Source organism: Pseudophryne corroboree, chromosome 7, assembly GCF_028390025.1.
Source record: "Pseudophryne corroboree isolate aPseCor3 chromosome 7, aPseCor3.hap2, whole genome shotgun sequence".
Classification (NCBI taxonomy): Eukaryota; Metazoa; Chordata; class Amphibia; order Anura; family Myobatrachidae; genus Pseudophryne; species Pseudophryne corroboree.
This window is the reverse complement of record NC_086450.1, coordinates 71,283,081-71,306,043: the sequence shown is the minus strand read 5'-3', so window position 1 is coordinate 71,306,043 and position 22,963 is coordinate 71,283,081. Positions and strand designations below refer to the sequence as shown.

The 22,963-nt window shown below is 45.9% G+C and overlaps 1 protein-coding gene across 22 annotated transcripts in view; it reads left to right on the top strand.

Moving 5' to 3' along the window:
• The window catches only part of LOC134944600 (poly(rC)-binding protein 3), a 160,802-nt gene that overhangs the window by 83,358 nt on the left and 54,481 nt on the right, over positions 1-22,963 (top strand). For 8 of the 22 annotated variants that reach the window (XM_063933292.1, XM_063933288.1, XM_063933289.1 and 5 more), the window contains 5 exons: positions 1,605-1,637; positions 13,522-13,638; positions 14,882-15,013; positions 16,926-17,075; positions 20,705-20,848. In XM_063933292.1, coding sequence (XP_063789362.1) covers positions 1,605-1,637; positions 13,522-13,638; positions 14,882-15,013; positions 16,926-17,075; positions 20,705-20,848 — 576 coding nt within the window. The remainder of the gene's footprint in view (positions 1-1,604; positions 1,638-13,521; positions 13,639-14,881; positions 15,014-16,925; positions 17,076-20,704; positions 20,849-22,963) is intronic. The other 14 variants (XM_063933305.1, XM_063933300.1, XM_063933304.1 and 11 more) reach the window with 5 other exon arrangements.

The following is a 22,963-nucleotide window of genomic DNA, read 5'->3' as shown; positions in this document are numbered from 1 at the left end:
TTTTACTCATCCCCCCCATTACCTCCCCCAAGTGCTAACTACCTGTCAAACAATCTTCGGCCAAGTCCTCACTATGGGCCTAATTCAGACCTGATCGAAGATGTGCTAAATTTAGCACATCTACGATCAGACGCCCAGCACAGGGCTAGTCCGCCGCGCATGTCAGGCCTCACCCCGCCGCACACTACAAAAGCATTGCACAGCGGCGATGCTTTTGTACTTGAAGAGTATTTGTACTTGTACTTGAAGAGTAGCTCCCTACCAGCACAGCTCCTGCGCGCTAGCAGGGAGCTACTCGTCGCTGTCCGGGTCACACGCAGCCGCCACGGCCCGCACCCCGCACGGTCCAGGCATGCCTGCGTTGCCTGGACCGCGCACCTAAAACGGCGGCCAAACGCCATCGGCTCACCCCCTTCCACCCAGCGACCGCCTCTGTCTGTCAATCAGGCAGAGGCGATCGTAGGGCTGAGACAGCCGTCAGCTGTCTGGCATGCGCCAGTGTGACTTAGACGTGTTGGAGAGGAGTGCGCTCCAGCGATGTCTCCATCTCCTGTAGTGAGGCCACCGTGCGTCCATTACCAAGATGGCCACCGAGGATACGTCTGTGCATCTTGTCATTCTATCTGAGCGTTGCAGTATTGCATGGCTGTGTAGTACTTAGCTCCTACATAATATACCTGTTACTGCTGTTCCAGCATGATTGGATGTTTCTCTGCAAACTGCTGCTATACTCCGCTACCTGTTTACTGTGAGTTCCCCTGTACCACAGAAATCTTCTATAAACCTATAAGTCTGGTTAAGGATCACTGTGTGGCCTAAGTTTATTGATTCACATTCCGCTAGTGCCTATTGATAGCCTCACCAGTTCTACTCCAATAGCACACATACATATGTGTCCTCATACAGCTAACCTCCATATGCCACGCAGTGCGAGATGCTCGTTGTGAGTGAGCCGCCAGCTTCCGTGAATCTCTGCTAATGTCAGGTGCCTTTGTTTTGCTGAAAATGCGTCTTAGTCATAATGCAATGTGACTAGGACGCACAATGAGAATGTACGGATTAATGAGATATATGACACTTGTATATCTTTGTGCAACTGAGCCTGTCTACGGAACAGAACAGAAATTGTAGTGGAAAAAAGCTGCGGCTGCTACATTGTAGCACTTCGTATGCAGAATCAGAGAGTCAGTTGCACACAAGTGTCATATATCACATTAACCAGCACATTCTTGTGGTGCGTCCTAGTTACATTGTGATGTGAATAAGATGAATTTTGGCAAAAAAGATGCTCAGCGCTAGAAGATTCTCACGCGACCTGGTGTGCTTTTAGAGGTTATTTGGCGTGACAGCAGCAAAGATACTGTATATGAGGACGCATCTGTATATCAACGCATGCACAGCTGAAAAAACATTAGCCAACTGCAGATATGTTAGCGTTGCGCCCTCCTCGGAAACAGGCCTCAGACAGGTATTTACTGTATGTTGCTACTGTATGTGGCTGTCTAAAAAGACAAAATAATAATTTCACACCAGGCAGCGACTGGTTCTGTTTTGCTAATGACCTATAAAACGTCACTATACCGTTTTTTCTTTTTTTTTTACAGAAAGGAGAAACTGTAAAAAAGATGCGGGAAGAGGTGAGTGGCAGCACAAGCGTTATGTAATGCAGGTGCTGACAGCAAATACCAGGCCCGTCCGCTCTGCAGCCCAGGGGTCAGCACACCCAGCATACGTGCCATATGCAGCGCGCAGTACAAAGTGACATGACAAAGTACAGGAGATGTCATTTCAGATTCAAATTAACACCTCAACATTTTATGATTAGAGGAGCAATTTGTTTATTCAGTTAGAGAAAACAAGCAATGGCAATTAGCCAGGGGCGGTTTTTTTTTAAGAAGAGGGGGCCCGTGTGCAGACTCCAGGTGGGCCCCCTCCTCATCACGGCTCTGTAAACTCTGGCATTGTGCCAGAGTCTACTGGGCATGTGCAGGTCTCTGGAAACATAGCGCCTGCCATGTTCTGGATGCTAAATTCCTACTGCGCATACACGGCGGACATTTTGCCAGCAATTTTTTTTACTGCGGCTGGAGCTCCTACACGGGACTCCGAAATGGTAAATAAAACACGGGTGCAATATGTGCAGTGTGCACCATACACATTGTACCTATAATTGAAACGCCAATGCAATTAGCCTAAACCGATAAGCTCAGTCGGTATATTGGTCTTGCCGACTGCCACCGTACTGCTCTCACTACTTCCCCCACTTTATAGTTGTGTGGTGTGAAATGTATTCATTTACATACTTTCTATAATGAAAAGGATGTGTTATGTTTGTTGGTACCATATAGCACTGGCACACTGGGCATCAAGCCGCCACACGGATAGCAAATGGTTGCCAACCGCTGCTGTAGCACAGTGACTGCATGGAAATTCCAGGGACTTTTTATCATCCCAAATTTTCACTAAAAGTCATTACCTGTACTATATAATGTCCTCATTCTAATTGGAAAGAGCAATATCGAATTTCTTTTAGTTTAAGCTACTTTGTCATCACGTCACATACTGTATTCGAAACAAAACAAAAACAATAATAATACATGGGCCGGAGAAAGGGCATGATTCAGATCTGACCGCGAGTCTGTGTCCGCACGCAGATTCCCGATTATCGTGAATCTGCGGCTGCGCAAAGTCCGTTCTGTGCATGTGCAGAATGGGCCTTGCGATCTCACCCGTACTTCCCTCTGCCGCTGCCTGATAGAGACATCGGCGTTAAGTGGGTGGGGAGGGAGCAGGGGGATGCCTGCTCCCCGTTTTCTGGGAGGGGAGAGTCAGGGTTCCTGCTTGTCACCATGGAGACTCACTAGCATGGCAGCCCCCGCTTCTGTCAGTCAGCTGAGTAAGCTGGAGCTTACTCAGCTGGCCATCTGCGTGTGGAACATCGTGACGGTTGGATCCCAGCTTGCGATGTCAGTTGCAGCGCTGGGATCGCAGCAACACGCAGGAGGTGTCCGTTCTACTGAGACTTCTCCTGCACGTACCTCCATGAGATCAGATGCAACATTGCATTTCCGTCCATCTCTGAATCAGGCCCAAAGTGTATGGATTTGGCCTTGCCTTCCAGCATCAGGGGTGCCTGTGATGGAGCAGGATTCACAAGGGGTGTAACTTTCCAATGTACAGCGTGAAAGTGCTCGGAACAGGCTGCTCACAATGTTTATGCTACTGATTGTTGGCACGTTCATTAAAACAGAAATAAAAACATAAATTGTTGCTATATTTTATCATCAGATCCCGCTTCTGCCTACCTATTTCTTATTCTCCATTAAATCTGGTCATCATAAGGGTTATGGGGGCCATACTTTTGAGTCACGCATCCATGTTTTGATGATTGGGTCAGCTGATTAAAAACGATGATTGGCGAGCCAAGGGGAAATCGGGAAATAACAATCCCCAACCAGCCAAGCCCAACCGTTTTTAATAGCAGAATCGGCAAATAGAGGATTTGCAACATGTTGGATTTTCACGATACTCCGTTCCAGGCATCGGGAGAATGCGGAATTGCCCCAATAGCTGCCTAATGTATGAGCACCATAAATTGCAATGTTTGATGTGTGCATATAGGTCACATGGGTAAATATATACAGAAATTCTAGATGTTTTTATATTACATACATATTTCACATAAACAAAGTAACAAAATTTGACAAATACTAAATGGTTATACAACAACACTAAAAAGTGTAAAATATAATATTATAATCCGTTATAGCTGGGGCACTGTCATTTTTTTATAGTGTATGTTAAGTGCAGGCCGATTCTGTATAACATGGGCCTGATGCATAGATGAAGGAAAAACATGAGTATGTTGTTCCTGAGCTGTGTGCATGGGGGAAAAAATTTATATACACTCATAAGTAAACAATACGCCTTATATTAGGTTGAACCCAATGGTCAAATTGTCTTTTTTCAACCTCAGAAACTATGGGGGTCATTCCGAGTTGATCGCACGTAGCAACTTTTTGCTGCTTATGTGATCAACCTGACGCCGCCTATGGGGGAGAGTATTATAGCATAGCAGAGCTGCGAACGCTTGTGCAGCCCTGCTATGCAAAAAAAGTTTCAAGTAAAACAAGACCAGGGCTGCAGTTACTCACCCAGTGCGACGGATCCAGCGTCCCGGTCCTGACGTCAGACATCCGCCCTCCAAACGCCTCGACACGCCTGCGTTGGACTCACCACACCTGGAAAAGGGTGAGTATCCGCCCCGGAACGCCTCCCGCCTGTCCATCTTCTTGCGATCGCCGCTGCGATCACATTTCTCGCCGGCGGCGTCGTTGCCCGGAAACGATCGTCGCCAGGCAACGACACGCGTTCGCAATGCGTCCGCTGCGCATGCGCATTTCTGAACCGTTCGCACTGCTGCGTGCGAACGGGTCGGAATTAACCCCAATGTTACTATGACTGATTTTGCATAGCCTACAGAGGAATTGGTATGTGCTCCCTGAACACTGTCTATGGGGGAGGTGTATCAAACTTTGAAAAGATGAAATACCAGCCAGTCAGATTCTAACTGACCTGTTACAGGCTGTATTTGAAAAATGACAGTTAGGAGAAGATTGGTTGGTAGTTTATCTCTCTCCAAGGTTTGATACATCTAACCTTGAGCAGGATGCATTAAGCATTGCAATCCCGCCACTCACCGCATGCATATCGGCATTTATTAATGCCGTATGCATGATCATTTTAGCAAAGGACAGCTCTCCGGGTAAGAGTTGTTCTTTGCGATGCCGGGACTTCCAGGTTTAGGACCCGGGAGCATACTTGCCTACCTGACCCTCTCCATGAGGGAGAAATTGCTCTGTTCCTGGACTTTCCTGGTAATGTATGATTGCCATCACTTGTGGTGAAACACCTTTCTTATCAATTAACTGGCTCACCACAGGTGATGGCAATCATACATTACCAGGAAAGTCCAGGAACAGAACATTTTCTCCCTCATGGAGAGGGTCAGGTAGGCAAATATGCCCAGGAGTCTGTCTGCGCATGCGGTTGGATCCCTCTCAGAGCAAAATGTGTATAGAAGCCTATAGGCTTCTATTGAGTAACGCCACCCAAAGATGGCATTACCCATCTGGTCCAATCTCCGGAATACATCGCATTCTGGAGTTTGGTGCATGCGAGGTAAGTGAGAAACCTCTGAAAACCGTAAGGACCAAGGGGTATAGACGGGCTCCGCAGGAGATAGGGCACCTAAAAATAACTTTGACTATGGGTGTGCACTGGCTCCTCCCTCTATGCCCCTCCTCCAGACCTCAGTTAGATTCTGTGCCCAGAGGAGAAAGGGTACACTGCAGAGAGCTCTCCAGAGTTTTCTGTTTTGAAGAATTTGTTAGGTTTTTTATTTTCAGGGAGTCCTGTTGGCAACAGGCTCCCTGCATCGTGGGACTGAGGAGAGAGAAGCAGAGCTGGCTTTACGGTTGGGCTCTGTTTCTAGGCTACTGGACACCATTAGCTCCAGAGGGTGTCGGAACACAGGTCTCACCTGGGGTTCGTCCCGGAGCCGCGCCGCCGTCCTCCTCACAGATGCCGAAGATAGAAGCCGGGTGAGTATGAGAAGGCAGAAGACATCAGGCGGCAGAAGACATCAGATCTTCATGAGGTAAGGCGCGCAGCTCCCACTATACACACACACAGAGCAGCACTGAAGGGTGCAGGGCGCTGGGGGGAGGCGCCCTGGGCAGCAATATTCCTCACTTCTGGGCATGTTAAGATGGATTAGGCTGCGGAGGCAGTAAATCCAAGAATCCCCCGCCATTTTAATAAAATAAGCACTGGGACCGAAGCCCGCCGTCGGGTGGGCGGGGCTTGATCCTCAGCACTAACCAGCGCCATTTTCTCCACAGAGGCTGCATGCTGAACGCTGGCTCCCTGGTCTCTCCCCTGCTGAACTTCACAGGCTGGAAAAAAGAGGAGGGGGGCACATTGGCGACGCAGTGAGTGGGAATTGGAATATTATTATATAAAAAAGCGCTATCTGGTCATATTTTTCCACAGTGTTATTAAGCGCTGGGTGTGTGCTGGCATACTCTCTCTCTGTCTCTCCTAAGGGCCTGGTTGGGGTTTTGTCCCCTTGTAGGTTAATCCCTGTGTGTGGGGGGTGTCGGTACGTGGTGTCGACATGTCTGAAGCGGAAGGCTTCTCCAAGGAGGAGGTGGAGCAAATGAGTGGTGTGTCCCCGTCGGTTGTGCCGACTCCGGAATGTATGGACATGTGGCATATGTTGAATGCAAGTGTGGCATCTTTACATAAAAGGCTTGATAAGGCTGAATTAAGGGGGACATCAGGGGGTCAATCCTTGGATTGGACCGACTCACAGGGCCGTTGGGGTCTCAAAAGCGTCCCTTAACACAAGACACTACTACCGACACGGATTCTGATTCCAGTGTCGACTATGACGAAGTAAAATTGCACCCTAGGGTGACTAAAACCATTCAGTGTATGATTGTGGCAATAAGGGATGTGTTGCATATTGAGGATGAACCCTCGGTCCCCGACACAAGGGTATACATGTTTAAGGAAAAGAGCAGATTATTAATTTTCTCACATCTCATGAATTAAATGATTTCTTTGGAAAAACTTGGGAGACTCCGGAAAAGAGACCGCAGATCCCCAAAAGAATTTATATGGCATACCCCTTCCCTAAGCAGGACAGGGAGATTTGGGAATCACCCCCCACTGTGGACAAGGCCCTGACGCGCTTGTCCAAGAAAGTGGCGCTACCGTCTCCTGACACAGCGGCCCTTAAGGACCCTGCAGATCGCAGGCAAGAAACTACCTTAAAGTGTATTTATTCTCATACGGGTGCTGTGCTAAGAACGACAATTGCGTCGGCATGGGTGTGTAGCGCAATTGCAGCTTGGACAGATGAGCTGACAGATCAATTTGCTAATATGGATAAGGATACTATATTCTTAACTCTAGCCCATATTAAAGACGCAGTCTTATTTATGAGGGATGCTCAAAGGGACATTGGACTGCTAGCTTCTAGGGCCAATGCCATGTCTATCTCGGCGAGAAGATCCTTATGGACTCGCCAATGGACGGGTGATGCGGATTCCAAAAAACATATGGAAGTACTACCCTATAAGGGTGAGGTATTGTTTGGGGATGGGCTGACGGACCTGGTTTCCACAGCTACAGCAGGTAAATCAAATTTTTTACCATATATTCCCCAACAGCAAAAAAAGTAACACCCTATCAGATGCAGTCCTTTCGGTCGCACAAGTCCAGAAGAGGTCGGGGATCCTCTTTCCTCGCCAGAGGTAAGGGCAGAGGCAAAAGAGCACCTGCTTCGGCAGGTGCCCAGGAACAAAAGTCCTCCCCGGCTGCTCCAAAACCCACAGCATGACGCTGGGGCTCCCCTGAGGGAGTCCGCACCGGTGGGGGCACGTCTTCGACTTTGCAGTCAGACCTGGGTCAGATCAGACCTGAATCCCTGGGTGTTGGAAATAGTTCCCAGGGGTACAAACTGGAATTCGAGGAGGTGCCCCCGCGCCGATTTTTCAAATCGGCCCTACCAGCTTCCACATCGGAAAGGGATGTAGTGTTAGCTGCAATTCAAACGCTGTGTATACAGCAAGTGATAATCAAGGTTCCCCTGCACCAGCAGGGAAGAGGTTACTACTCAACCCTATTTGTGGTCCCGAAACCGGACGGTTCGGTCAGACCTATTTTGAATCTGAAATCCCTAAACCTGTACATAAAAAGATTCAAATTCAAAATGGAATCACTCAGAGCGATAATAGCCAACATGGAGGAGGGGGAGTTTATGGTGTCTCTGGACATAAAGGATGCGTACCTTCATGTCCCCATATATGCCCCCCATCAGGAATACCTGAGATACGCTGTACAGGATTGTCATTACTAATTTCAGACGTTGCCGTTTGGACTTTCCACGGCCCCGAGGATTTTCACCAAGATAATGGCGGAAATGATGGTGGTCCTGCGCAAGCATGGAGTCACAATTATCCCATACTTGGACGATCTCCTGATAAAAGCGAGATCAAGGGAGAAATTGCTGAGCAGTGTGGCGCTCTCTCTGAGAGTGCTTCAGCAACACGGTTGGATTTTAAATCTACCGAAGTCACAGTTGATTCCGACAACTCGACTGCCGTTCCTAGGTATGATACTGGATACGGAACAAATGAAGGTTTTCCTCCCAATAGAGAAAGCCCAGGACATCCAGAACATGGTCAGAGACCTGCTAAAACCAAAAAGGGTGTCAGTTCACCAATGCACTCGAGTTCTGGGAAAAATGGTGGCGGCCTACGAGGCCATTCCCTTCGGAAGGTTCCATGCAAGGACTTTACAATGGGACCTTCTGGACAAGTGGTCCGGGTCCCATCTGCACTTACATCGGAAAATAACTCTGTCCCCAGGGGCCAGAGTGTCTCTCCTGTGGTGGTTGCAAAGTGCTCACCTGCTGGAGGGTCGCCGGTTCGGAATTCAGGACTGGATCCTGGTTACCATGGACGCGAGCCTCCAAGGATGGGGAGCGGTCACACAGGGAAAAAATTTTCAGGGACTTTGGTCAGACCAGGAGTCCTGTCTACACATCAATGTGTTGGAACTTAGGGCCATTTACATCGGCCTTCGACAAGCGGAGATTCTTCTTCGAAACCTACCGGTTCTGATTCAATCAGACAATGTCACAGCAGTGGCTCAGGTGAACCACCAAGGCGGGACAAGAAGCAGAGTCGCGATGGCGGAAGCCACCAGGATTCTTCGCTGGGCGGAAAATCATGTAAGCGCTCTGTCGGCTGTCTTCATTCCGGGAGTGGACAACTGGGAAGCAGACTTCCTCAGCAGACACGATCTCCATCCAGGAGAGTGGGGACTTCATCAAGAAGTCTTTACAGACATAACACGTCTTTGGGGAACTCCTCAAATAGACATGATGGCGTCACGCCTCAACAAAAAGCTTCGGAGGTATTGTGCCAGGTCTCGGGACCCTCAGGCAGTGGCAGTAGACGCTCTGATAACACCGTGGGTGTTCAAATCGGTCTACGTGTTTCCTCCTCTTCCTCTCATCACAAAAGTGTTGAGGATCATAAGGCAAAGAAGAGTACACACGATACTCGTTGTCCCAGACTGGCCTCGAAGGGCCTGGTACTCAGATCTACAAGAGATGCTCACAGGAGATCCCTGGCCTCTTCCTCTGAGGGAAGACCTGTTGCAACAGGGGCCCTGTGTATTTCAGGACTTACCGTGGCTACGTTTGACGGCATGGCGGTTGAACGCCGAATCCTAGCAAAAAAGGGGATTCCGGAAGAGGTCATCCCTACTTTAATAAAGGCTAGGAAGGAGGTGACGGTTAAGCATTATCACCGTATCTGGCGAAAGTATGTGTCTTGGTGTGAGACCAAGAACGCACCTATGGAAGATTTTCATCTGGGTCGTTTTCTCCACTTCCTACAGACAGGAGTGGATATGGGCCTGAAATTAGGCTCTGTTAAGGTTCAGATTTCGGCCCTCTCGATTTTCTTTCAGAAGGAATTGGCTTCTCTTCCAGAAGTCCAGACGTTTGTAAAGGGAGTGCTACACATCCAGCCTCCTTTTGTGCCTCCAGTGGCACCGTGGGACCTCAACGTGGTGTTGCAGTTCCTAAAATCACACTGGTTTGAACCGCTTAACAAGGTTGAGTTGAAATTTCTTACTTGGAAGGTGGTCATGTTGTTGGCCTTGGCATCAGCAAGGCGAGTATCAGAATTGGCGGCTTTGTCACACAAAAGCCCCTACTTGATTTTTCATGTGGATCGAGTTGAATTAAGGACACGTCCGCAATTTTTGCCTAAGGTGGTTTCTTCATTCCATGTGAATCAACCTATTGTGGTGCCTGTGGCTACAAGTGACCTGGAGGATTCCAGATCCCTGGACGTAGTCAGGGCCTTAAAGATTTATGTAGCCAGGACGGCTAGAATTAGGAAAACAGAGGCTCTGTTTGTCCTGTATGCGGCCAATAAGATTGGCGCACCTGCTTCGAAGCAGACTATTGCTCGCTGGATCTGCAATATGATTTAGCAGGCCCACTCTACGGCTGGATTGCCGGTACCAAATTCGGTTAAGGCCCATTCCACTAGGAAGATGGGCTCTTCTTGGGTGACTGCCCGAGGCGTCTCGGCATTACAACTTTGCCGAGCGGCGACTTGGTCGGGGTCAAACACTTTTGCTAAATTCTACAAGTTTGATACCCTGGCTGATGAGGACCTAGCGTTTGCTCAGTCGGTGCTGCAGAGTCATACGCACTCTCCCGCCCGATTGGATGCTTTGGTATAAACCCCATGGTCCTTACGGAGTTCCCAGCATCCTCTAGGACGTAAGAGAAAATAAGATTTTAAACCTACCGGTAAATCTATTTCTCCTAGTCCGTAGAGGATGCTGGGCGCCCGTCCCAGTGCGGAAACTCTGCAAGACTTGTATATAGTTGTTGCTTACATAAGGGTTATGTTACAGTTGAAATCGGTCTTGGACCGTTACTGTTGTTGTTCATATGGTTAACTGGTTATGTATGATCCAGGTTACATGGTATGATTGGTGTGGGCTGGTATGAATCTTGCCCTTGGATTTCTAAATCCTGCCTTGTATTGTCCATCTCCTCTGGGCACAGTTCTCTAACTGAGGTCTGGAGGAGGGGCATAGAGGGAGGAGCCAGTGCACACCCATAGTCAAAGTTCTTTTTAGGTGCCCTATCTCCTGCGGAGCCCGTCTATACCCCTTGGTCCTTACGGAGTCCCCAGCATCCTCTACGGACTAGGAGAAATAGATTTACCGGTAGGTTTAAAATCTTATTTTTTGGAGGTTTGGATCATAGTTGCCTACCCTCCCTCATTCTGCAGGAGACTCCCTGAAATAGTAGCAATCTCCCTCACTCCCTGAAAAGTCCAGCAGTCTCCCTGATTGCACCTTACCCCCATTATGATGCTATTATATTCTTTGGGGGGAAAATAAATCAGAGCTACATACATTCAAATAGTGTCATTTCCCTGCATTGGTTATAAGGCACAATGATCCCTATGGCCACTTACAGCAGTGACATGCGGTGGGGTGAGGCAGAGCCTTTCCTGTCATACTAACGTTTGTACCAGATTTTTGTCTGCGTAAAGTATATGAAAAATTCAAAAATATGTTAGAAATATCTTCTTTGCATTATTCTAATGATTTTTACAGCCAAAACTCTGGAGTAAAAAGTCTATGGCAGGTGAGGCAGTGCCTCACCTGTGTATCTTTTCCACACATCTCTGATCAAAACTCACCAAATTTCCAGGAGTGTATACTGCTGCACCTGTGTATAATGCCCAGATGTACCCTTTGGCTCATATATTGCACGTAAATCTGGCTCTGGTGCTAGGCAGTGCCTCCTGAGCTATTTAGCTCACCGCACGTCCCTGACTTACAGTATATTGAACCTCTTGTAAAACACAATACACAAGCAAATCCTGCAAAATATCAGTGTCTTTTCTTCAACAAATAGATCTTACTAGCTTTGGGGCTCATTTACATTTGGATGTAAGTCATTTTTATGACACGCCTCTCAGATGTAGCCGTTTACGTCCGTGCTGATAGGTGTTATAAATAGGGATAAAATGCAACGGCTGACAGCAGCATCAGTCAGAAATTTTAGTCAAATCATCATGCATAGGAGACCACAAATAGGTTGAACTCGATGGACAATAGTCTTTTTTCAACCTCAGATACTATGTTACTATGTTACTTTGTGTTACTTTCACAATCTCCCTGACATTCTTTTTCAAAAGTAGGCAAGTATGGTTTGGATGCATTTTTCACATTGATACATATCGCCCTTTAGTACTCCACTACAGCCCAGTTACCCTTCTTCAGCTGTAAGTGTAGATGCAATGAAAATGCATATGATTTTGCATTGCCCGTACTTGTGTACACTTAGATTTTATGCATGCGCAGTACAAAAACAAGCAAGACATGCTTCACCAAAGGGTGTACTTTCAGCTCTGCAATCAGCCCCTATGTGGGAAGAGAGACAGAGGGCCTAATTCAGAGTTGATTGCAGCAGTAAATTTTTTAGCAGTTGGGCAAAACCATGGGGGTAATTCCAAGTTGATCGCAGCAGGAATTTAGTTAGCAATTGGGCAAAACCATGTGCACTGCAGGGGAGGCAGATATAACATGTGCAGAGAGAGTTAGATTTGGGTGGGTTATTTTGTTTCTGTGCAGGGTAAATACTGGCTGCTTTATTTTTACACTGCAAATTAGATTGCAGATTGAACACACCCAACCCAAATCTAACTCTCTCTGCACATGTTATATCTGCCTCCCCTGCAGTGCACATGGTTTTGCCCATTTGCTAACTAAATTCCTGCTGCGATCAACTTGAAATTACCCCCCATGTACACTGCAGGGGGGCACAGATATAACGTGCAGAGAGCATTACATTTGGGTGCGGTGTATTCAAACTGAAATCTAAATTGCAGTGTAAAAATAAAGCACCCTGCACAGAAACAAAATAACCCAGCCAAATCTAACTCTCTCTGCAAATGTTATATCTGCCCCACCTGCAGTGCACATGGTTTTGCCCAACTGCTAACAAATTTGCTGCTGCGATCAACTCTGAATTACCCCCAGAGACTAGAGTATTTAGGAAATTCTGTACCCTTCCCTGAAGAGAGGGGTTTTAAAGCTTTGAAAGTCTTGATACAGCTGTATAAAGTAAGGGAAAGCATTCCAGAAGATAGGTGCAACATGGAAGTCGTCTAGTAGGTGGGAATGGGAGGTGGTGATAATACAAATTAAAGTGCTTAAATAGGGCAAAGATCAGGACATACTTTATGGTACATGGAGATGTGACAGGAGAGATAGGCAGGTCCAATACTGTGGGGACTTTGACAGTAAAAATAAGGACTTGCTACAGAATCCTGGCAGAGATAGGCAGCTAAGGCTGGGACTGACAGAGACTCAGTGACTCTTCTCTCTGGGCCTGACTCAGACAAGGTTACAGTAGCTATCCCTGCTGCTCACATGGAAGCAGCAGCGATAGCTCCCACTAATAAGGTAATGCAGCAGGGGGCGTCACATCTCCTGCATGCATTACTCATTTGAGCTGCATCCGTAATACTATCGGCGGGCCACGTGACCCTTGGGGTCGTGCAAGTCCGAGCGGTAGGCCAGGAAATCCTCGTCCTCTGGCGGAGATCCTGGCCTCATTTCTCCCCAACAATGGCGGTAACGCCTCCATTTTGAGAACCAGCGGCCGTCCCGTCCCCATATGGCATCCGACTGTCAGTGATTGGCCGACGTCACATACCCAGATTTGCACATGTGCAGTACGGGTCTGGCGCATGTGCAAAGTACTTAACATCAGTACTTTGCGGCATGCGCTGCATCAGCAACGTGACCTGAATCAGGCACTCTGTCATCACTGATCACCATCATTGCCTTTCATTTTGGGTCATCTAAATGTTTGTATAAAAATATATTTTTACTCTCTAGAGTGGAGCTCGAATAAACATTTCAGAAGGGAATTGTCCAGAGAGGATCGTTACCATCACCGGACCAACAGATGCTATTTTCAAGGCCTTTGCCATGATCGCTTATAAGTTTGAAGAGGTAAGAGAGTCAGATCAGCGTCAGAGGCGTCCGCTCATTCCGTACACCACAAATGGTCACCTTTAGTTAGAGACGCTGGTTATGTGCAGGGCACTAGGGGATTATCACAGGGATGTTTTGGTTCTTAGCCCAGCACAGATAAATAGCTGTTTATATAGAATATTTTAGTCATTTCCATCAGTCCCTGTCCCAGTGGAGCTTACGATCTAATTTCCTTACCATACGGACACTCACTAAGGTTATTTTTTTTATTTTATTGTCAAAGGCCAAATTAACCTACCAGTATGTTTTTGTATTGTGGGAGGAAACCCTTACAAAAAATGTACCCTGGGAAAACCCACATATACTGTATACAGGAAGAACATACAAACCTCACATATATAGGGTCCTAAGTAGAATGGAACTCATGAGCCAGCACTGTGATTCAACAGTGCTAATCATTGTGCTACTATGCTGCCATATAATGCTGTATGACCCTAACCAGTGATAAAGACTTCAGGAAGAGGGTATTGAAGTATATTTTAATGAATATGAGGAGAATCTTTTTAAATCAATACTTCTCCGACCCTCCTTCATTTGTCTTTCCAAGTGCTCCCTCCAGCTTTTCTACCCTTCCCCTTAGTATGTAAGCTCTTACAGGCAGGACCCTCCTCCTTCTTGTTCTTCCCTAGCATACTCCATGTCACCAGTGCCACTCGATGCGTTTGTCTGACTTGGCGCAGACTCTCCACCTCTCTACAAAACTTCGAACGGGCTCTTAAGACCCAATTCTTTCTTCTCTCACGAGTAGGGCCCTCTTCCCTCGTGCTTATCCTTTTCTTACTTTAATAATCCTCAAGTGCCCAAATCCCGCCATTTTTTGACCACCTTGGAACTTATCTCTATGTCATTTACTGGTGTAGTTACCCTGTACTTGTCCTATATTGTCTTCAACTGTAAGTCACTGTTTTCCTGTTTTGATTATGTGCATATGTACTCTGTAATTGGGCGCTGCGGAACCCTTGTGGCGCCATATAAATAAAGGATAATAATAATAATAATAATAATAATAATTAGAAGGTTTGCAGAATTTGATGTACTTACTTACGAAGTAAAATACAGTAGTTTTTAATGTTCCCAGTGATGGCATGTTTTGAGCTTACAGCAGAGGGCAGTATAGTTCCTTTACTGAGGACTGTTTTTAGGAATTTATGTTCTGTAGTTGGAAGTGTTACATTGGTTAAGAAATATCCTTTCTTCTCAGGATATCATAAACTCAATGAGTAATAGCACCGCAACCAGCAAACCACCAGTGACTTTAAGACTTGTAGTACCAGCAAGCCAGTGCGGCTCCTTAATCGGAAAAGGCGGCTCCAAAATCAAGGAAATTAGAGAGGTGAGTGAAGTAGGAAAGAAACATTAAATCAGCTAGAACGTCTTTTTGCGTATTTATTTTTAAATTATAAATTAAGAACGTATTAAAAAGCACAAATGGCATGCTAAGGCCACCAAAACATAAGGAGGAATTCATGGTTTTAGGTGCCTATTAGTACTTGTAGTCCATCGGGCGATAATCATATTGTCAATGGGCGCAAGTGCTACAGACGCCCATTATGTATCACGCATGTCGTGCCCAAATATTTCGGGTTTAGCCACTTTGCAAAGTATTGGGCGTGCTGCCGAAACGGCAGTTTGGGAACCCAAAAGTCCTGCTTTGGGTGGATATCTATTCGCCACCTCAGGAGGGTGCAAGCACAAATAATGGACATCCACTGTATTTCTGCCCATCTGCAAAGCAATAGAATAGCTCCTGTCCGGCGCACATTACTTACGGGCACCCAAAAACAATTGAATTCCCTCCAAGGAAATATACAAGCATGGCTGTCATCAGAAATTTTGGATTCCTACAGGGAAAAGTGATATTTGATCATAATAGCTCCTGGCGCTATATTTAGTACAATAAATAAAAAATCTAAATAATGTGATTAGTGAATGCAGGGTATCTAGGGTTAAGCTGCTAAATTGCTAGTGAAAAAGAGGCATGTGCGATTGCCTCCAAAACAACTGGAAAAAGAAAAAGATTCATGCGTTTGTCTAACTTCAGGACACAATAATATCTACTTATCAATATGAATAACACAGAGGCTTAGATATAGATACAATCAGTGCCGGACTGGGCCATGAGGGGCCCACCGAGGAAAACCAGTGGTAGGGTCCCTTGCTTAGGGATGTGGCCAGTCTCCAGAGGGGGTGTGGCCAGCAGCCACAATGGTTTGCCTAACCATTAGAGAGTGAATGGTCTGGGCCCCAGTATATATTGTAAACAATATAATGTAACATATGTATAACGCAAGTGCACAGTCCTGAATCTGATCCCTAGAGGTGGAAGTGAGCCTCCAGGCGGTGGGGCTCATCGGGCTTACCACTGTGGGCCAGTCCAACCCTGGATACAATGGTAAATCTTCACCAGGGCTGGATTAAGGCTTTTGAGGAACCTGGGGCAACTAAATTGTGGGGGGCCCTCCAATAAAATGGCCCCTTAAGCCCCCCCGCCCCCCCCCCCCCCCCCCTCCCAATGTGGCCACAGTATCCTGAATGCTGGGATCCCGAGAGCCAGCATTTTAAACTGCCTCCCCATTAACCTGGCCCGGAACATTACTAATAGTAATTGCAATAACCAGTGTACACTGTTAAAAATGCAAAAACACATATAATCACACTGTAATAATGCAAAGTGCCACTGGTAAATAGTTAGTGGTAAATTGTTATTTATAGTAAATGGAACTGCAATCAATGTACCAGCTTTAATAATTAGGCAGTATTAGTGGAACTGGTGTAGGATGTAAGTGTCCAGAATAGTGAACAATTCTCAATAACTACCGCTCCTAGGACCCTTAATCTTGCGGAACTCAATTTGACTCCTTTGCTACTGATGGTCCAGCTACATCAGTGCTGGTTGCTCTTAACATCAGCGTCACGCCCAGTCTCCGAGTGCCAGCCGCCCAGTGACACCAGTGCCAGCCGCTCCATGCAATGGGAATCAGAAGATTCAGAATTACATATAAGGAAATTGAGTAGCACATATTAATCGGTAGCCCTTATATTCACATGCCCATAATAGTTGTCAGAGTATATGTTACTGACAGGTACATCAGAGTGTCGCCTGAGATCTCAGTGGAAGTAGACCAAGAGCTACTAAAGTTTATACCCACCAGCCTATTCGGTTCCTCCTTTAACCCCTCTGATGTCAGCCCTGCATGCAATAAGGTGAATTGGTCATATTGTAATTGACATGCCTCCTTCTACAGTCTACAGGGGCCCAAGTACAGGTGGCCGGGGACATGCTGCCCAACTCCACAGAGCGGGCGGTTACCATTTCGGGCACTCCTGATGCCATCATCCAGTGTGTGAAGCAGATATGTGTGGTGATGCTGGAGGTACAGTCTGTCGGAGCAGCGGTAATGTATAAACACCCAATCCACAGCTTATTTAAAAAACAACCTCACTAGGAAGACAGAAGACAGTTAATAGTGTGAGAGACAGCGCCCCCTATGGGACTGGCAAGAGAAGTTACAGTATAAGCTTTCAGAACGTTTTTGAAAGTGTCCAGAATATGTACATATTTTGGGAATGATCAGACTACGTAGGAGACAGGGTAGCAACAGGTTATTATGGGCCAAAGACACTCAGTTGTGCCTTATTGTGATGTCATCAAGTCAGGAAGTAAGATTATGCAGAGTGATGACATAAGAGTGAGGTTGTCACCTAGCAAGGACATTAAGGGGGGGTGTATCAAGCCTTGGAGAGTGATAAAATGCAGAAGTTGCACTGAGCAACCAATCAGCTCAGGTGTATTTGGCAATTGCTCCACTTTGTACAGTTGCTTTCCAAGACTTGATACATCTTCCCTTGTATGTGTGGAAATGTTAGCATTCCAAGTATGCTTGTTGGTACAAGGTAGAAGCGGCCATTTTGTGAGCTGACTGAAACATACTGAAATCATAAGCTGTGCTTTCACAAACATTGTTCCAGACAGACAACATGACCGCCTCCACCGAGGAATGGAGACATTAGGCTCATTATGATGTCACTGAGTTGAATCATTTTATCTTAAATTTACATAAGAGGAAATGTATCACGTTTTGGAGAGAGAGAGAGATAAAGTGGAGCAGTTGCCCAAAGCAACCAAACCGTGTCTGATTGTTATTTCAAAGACTATGAAAGATAAATGACAGCTAGAGGCTGACAATAGTAATACTTGGAATACTCGCTATTAGTATTATTATAATACAGTGACATTTAGAGAAGTTAGACATACACACAGTGGGCAAAAAATGTGAACGACTTGGTAATTGAACTGCACCAAGCATATTCAAAGCAAGAGCTTCCACACAGCTGGGCGGGCGAGTGCTCGATCCATCTGCAGTTGCTAGTCTGCATTGTACTGCGCATTTCTAATTCTGGGCATACACTCCTCAACAGACCACGTTGCGTTTTGTATCCCGATGGACGGAATGCCGGCGGTCATATGACCAACGTCGGAATACCGGTACCACTCAGGATACTGGCGCCGTAAGAACGACAGTCGACATCCTGAAGGTAAGTATCGGGGTCTGGGGGTGAGGTTTAGGGTTAGGCACTAAGGGGTGTTAGGGTTAGGCACTGGGTGTTGGGGTTAGCCCTAGCCCCCCCCCCCCCCCCCCTCCCAAGGGAGAGCCCTAGCTGCAACTCCCGGAGGGTGTGGGTAGGGGAGATGGGGTGTGAAAATACTTACCCCCTGAGAAGTCGGGATATTCAGTGTCGGACTGCCGGCATCCGACGAGCGGTATATCATACCGAACCCATCAGACGGGTGGTCTTCAGTTTGCCGGCTGTCGGGATCCCGGCGCACAGTATACCGGCGCTGGAATCCCGACACCCGGCATTCCGACACCTTTTCTCCCTCTTGGGGGTCCACGACCCCCATGGAGGGAGAACAGATAGCGTGGCATGCATAGCGCACCACCGTGCCTGCAAGGGGCTCATTTGCACTCGCCCAGCTGTCGGTATGTCGACGGTCGAGATTCAGGCGCCGGTATGCTGGCCGCCGGGAACCCGGCCACCGGCATAACATACTACACCCCATCAGACCAACAGACTGATTACCTGCTCAAAACATCCAGTATCATTGCCATACACTGTCAGATTTAACCTCCCAACCAAGCGATTGGTTGTCCAAGATCTTGGCACCTTATTGAGCATTCACAGGGGAAAAAATAATAAATGTACATAATGGACTGGTCGACACGAGTACACAGGCTGTACTCTGCAATCGGGAATGAGGTACGCAGCATGCTGTTGCCATGCCTGATAAAATTATTTTTAAAAAAGTATGCACTTTTCCCCCTCACAATTAGCTACTGTATACACTTATTTACACCAATGATTTCCTCTCATTCTCTGCCATAATATACAGTATTTCTGTGAGATAAAAAAATATATATCTTGGTCACAGAAATTTCCAAGACATATACCCAGCCAAGCCCTCTTTAACCACTTAACTGATGATTCCCCCCCCCCCCCCCCCACCCAAAAAAAAATGCTCAATTGTTGTTGTTTTTTTTTTTTATGAGTGAATTAGGTGAAGAACATGAATTTAACCCTATTCAAAATTATTTTAGTTAAAAAAAATATATTTTTTTTTACTTTTTTTTTTAAATAATTGTTTTCAATCCTCGAAACATTGATCGGGAACATAGTGAACATCGGTAACATCGCGACTTTAGTTTTTAGAGCCCGGACAGCTGCCAGGTACACCAGCGGTGTAGGGAAGTTTCTCTTCTCTGCCGCTGCTAACACAGTTTATCTGACTGGTCGCATCCTGTGCGACCAGGTCAGATAAAGCACTTGAAGGCATGGTCACATCTGATGCAAGCATGCTAGGCAAGTGGTTAAACCTTAAGCCTTACTAGAAGTCTCTTTTTCACCCACAACAGTTGGTTTATAAATGATCAGGGGCAGTTGTACTAAGCCTTGGAGAGTGATAAAGTGGCGAGAGATAAAGTACTGGCTGCCAGCACATCTGCAATGAATCCAGCAACAAATGCAAACACAAGACACACTTACCCTGCTGACACCTGATTCATTATCTCTACACAAATATAATGTGGCTCCATCCCTGTCTTTCCCAGCACTGATCTGACTATGGGGTGCTCGGAGCCTGCTGGGGACTGATGCGGAGGAGGTGGGCGTGGTACTGGAGGAGGCACTGTTGGTCCCGGGGTATGAGGCACAGTCTCACAGGGACAAAACACAGCTCAGTGATGTTGACTATATAGTCAAAATTGCTAAGAAAGTTAGTGCATATCGCTCTGTGTGTACACAGCGAGCGAAAGCGATGCACATCCCCGCCAGGTCGCTATCGCTATGAAAAATAGACTGTGCAGGCAAGTCACTTTCGACTATGTCGCTGGAAAAGTAAAAACATCCCCCTATTTAAATGAGTTAGTAAAAATCGCTGGTAAGGTTAGTCAGAATCTCCTACTGCCAGTTCAAGGTAAATCGCTCAGTCAAAATTGCTCATAGTAACAATCGGTCCGTGTGTACGGACCTTAAGGTACAGGGAATGTGGGTAAGCCTCTCTGATGATGTCAGTGCGCAGAACGCAGAGTTACCATCTGGCACAGCATTCTGGTTCAGTCCCAACACTCTACTAGGGGTCACACACGGATACGACAAGAAGTCCCAGTGACCCAGGAGCGGTGCACTGCTGGTACCGCAGTTAAGTTGCTGGACCAGGGATTCCCGGACATCACACGTCCAGGATTAGGCAGCCTCCTGACTCCGGACAAAGCTGCTGAGACTTGTAGAATGTAAAATGTGGAACTCAGGTCAGATTTTATTGTGTCCAGACAAGGCACCCCTCTGTGCAAGACCTTGCTTTGACTATACATGATGTCAGTCATTTTACCAGGTATTTTTTGCACCCCCACATTTATCTCATGTTACTGAATATTAGTAGTTTGAGGCTATTTTACACCTGGTAAATGTTGTCTGTTTCTGGTGGGTACTCTAATATTGTCTCTCCCTCTCCTGTCCCTTTTCCTAGTCCCCACCAAAAGGTGCCACCATCCCTTACCGTCCAAAACCCGCCTCCGCCCCTGTCATTTTTGCAGGTGGTCAGGTAAGAGCGGACCCACTGGGTGCCTCCACTGCCAACCTCAGCCTATTGCTGCAGCACCAGCCTCTGCCCGTTAGTTTACAAAGATTTTCTTGCATGTTATCTCATCCTGCTGACTGTCACTCATCAGACTGGAGCATTAGCTCTGAGACACTGCCGGCCTAGCGTTCACGATGCACAAAGCTAATACACAGAGAACAAAGTGGTTCATTTTGACAAGGATTTTCAATTTAGTTTTAGTCTTAGTCGCTTACTTAGAATTAGAGATGAGCGGGTTCGGATTTACTCGGTTCTTAATGCCAGAACTATCGCAAGTTCTTTTTTTCAGTTTTTTTCTTATTGGCTAACCAAAACACGTGACGTCCGTAAGCCAGTAAGGAGGTTCGGGTAAATCCAAGTAAAACCGAACCCGCTCATCTCTACTTAGAATTGTAGTCGGTTTATAGTCACATTTTAGTCTTTCTCTTTTGCTTAGTTTTAGTCAAGATTTGGTCAGTGGATCTCACTTTTCATTTTAGTCTAATTTTAGTCATAACTTTTGCAGTTTAGCGATACAGTAATGGATTTTGCTGAAGAACATTTCTCTAAAATTCCCCAGAGAAGTTTGCATACCTTAAACTATGTGTTTAGTAATCTAGGTTCAGTAGGCTGAAAATGTGTTACATACTGAGTCTGACTTACCATAGTGCTCCCATATATCATATACAAATGAATGCCTTAAGTTTGTTAGAACAAATAAGTGCAATACACAATCATGTTTCCTTTACAGCAGGTCATATTTATTTTCTGCAAATATCTAGAACATGTCAATTAATTTAAAACCCTACGTCCAGTGTTAATTCCAGTGTCCTTTGACAAGGATTTTAAATTTAGTTTTAGTCCTAGGGTTCTATTTACTAAGCCTTGGATGGAGATTAAAGTCGCCAGAGATAAAGTACCAGCCAATCTTCTCCTAACTGTAATTTTTCAAACACAGCCTGTGACATAGCAGTTAGGATCCGATTAGTTAATAGACCCTTAGTCACTTTTTTGTTTGCTTTGTTTTAGTTAAGATTTAGTCAGTGGATCTCAATTTTCATTTTAGTCTAGTGTTAGTCTAATTTTAGTCCTGATATAAACTGTAGTCGACGAATATTTTTAGTCAAAGTTTTGTCGACAAAATTAACACTGTGCTGTAAGGCACCACATTATAGCTGTAGAAACGGGCTCATGGTCTGAATCGCCTGTATGGTAATTGTCATTAACTAGCAACGTGTATTGATGCAGTATGTAGGGAGAGATGTGTCAAATGTTCTAAAGTGGACAAATATAAAAGTTGCCACTATCAACCAATCAGCTTGTAGCTATTATTTATCTAGTACATTCTATAAAATGGTAAATAGATGCTGATTGCTTTGGGCGAATTTACCATTTGTCCTCTTTAGAAGGTTTGATACATCTCCCCCTTACTGGGTTACTGGCTGGCTTTGCAACCACTCGCTAGCCCATACTGCGGCTCTTATATCATGCATCACATAGTGGTCTATTTACTAATACTTGAATGGAGATAAAGTGGACAGAGATAAAGTACCATCCAAACAGCTCCTAACTGTCATGCTACAGGCTGGGTTTGAAAAATAACAGTTAGTAGCTGATTGGCTGGAATTTTATCTCTGTCCAAGCGTTAGTAAATTATAAAAATCTAAAAAAACACACCTTAGTTACTTAACATACTGATTATCTGATACACTAATTGATATTGCCTGCTTCTATCACATTATTATTATTATTATTATTATTATCCTTTATTTATATGGCGCCACAAGGGATCCGCAGCGCCCATTGCACAGTACATAACAAATGAGCAAACAAGAAAACAGCACTTACAGTTCAAGACAATATAGGACAGATATAGAAAACCCGGAGTTAGGTGCCATCAAAGGGAGTACGGAGTATAAGATAGAATAAGTAAGAAAAGGAAAGGCACATGAGGAAAGAAGTCCCTGCTCTTGTGAGCTTACAATCTAAAATGTGAGGGGCTAACAGACCGGAGTGACACAAGAGGGGTAGACAGCGAGCATAGACAAGAGCGTTAGGAGGAGAGTTGGCTGTGTTTGGTGAAGAAGTGGGTCTTGTATACTGTATACACAAGTTACATGTTGCCTGTAGATGGAATGTGAAGGCTTGTATTCCTACAGTCAGTCATGC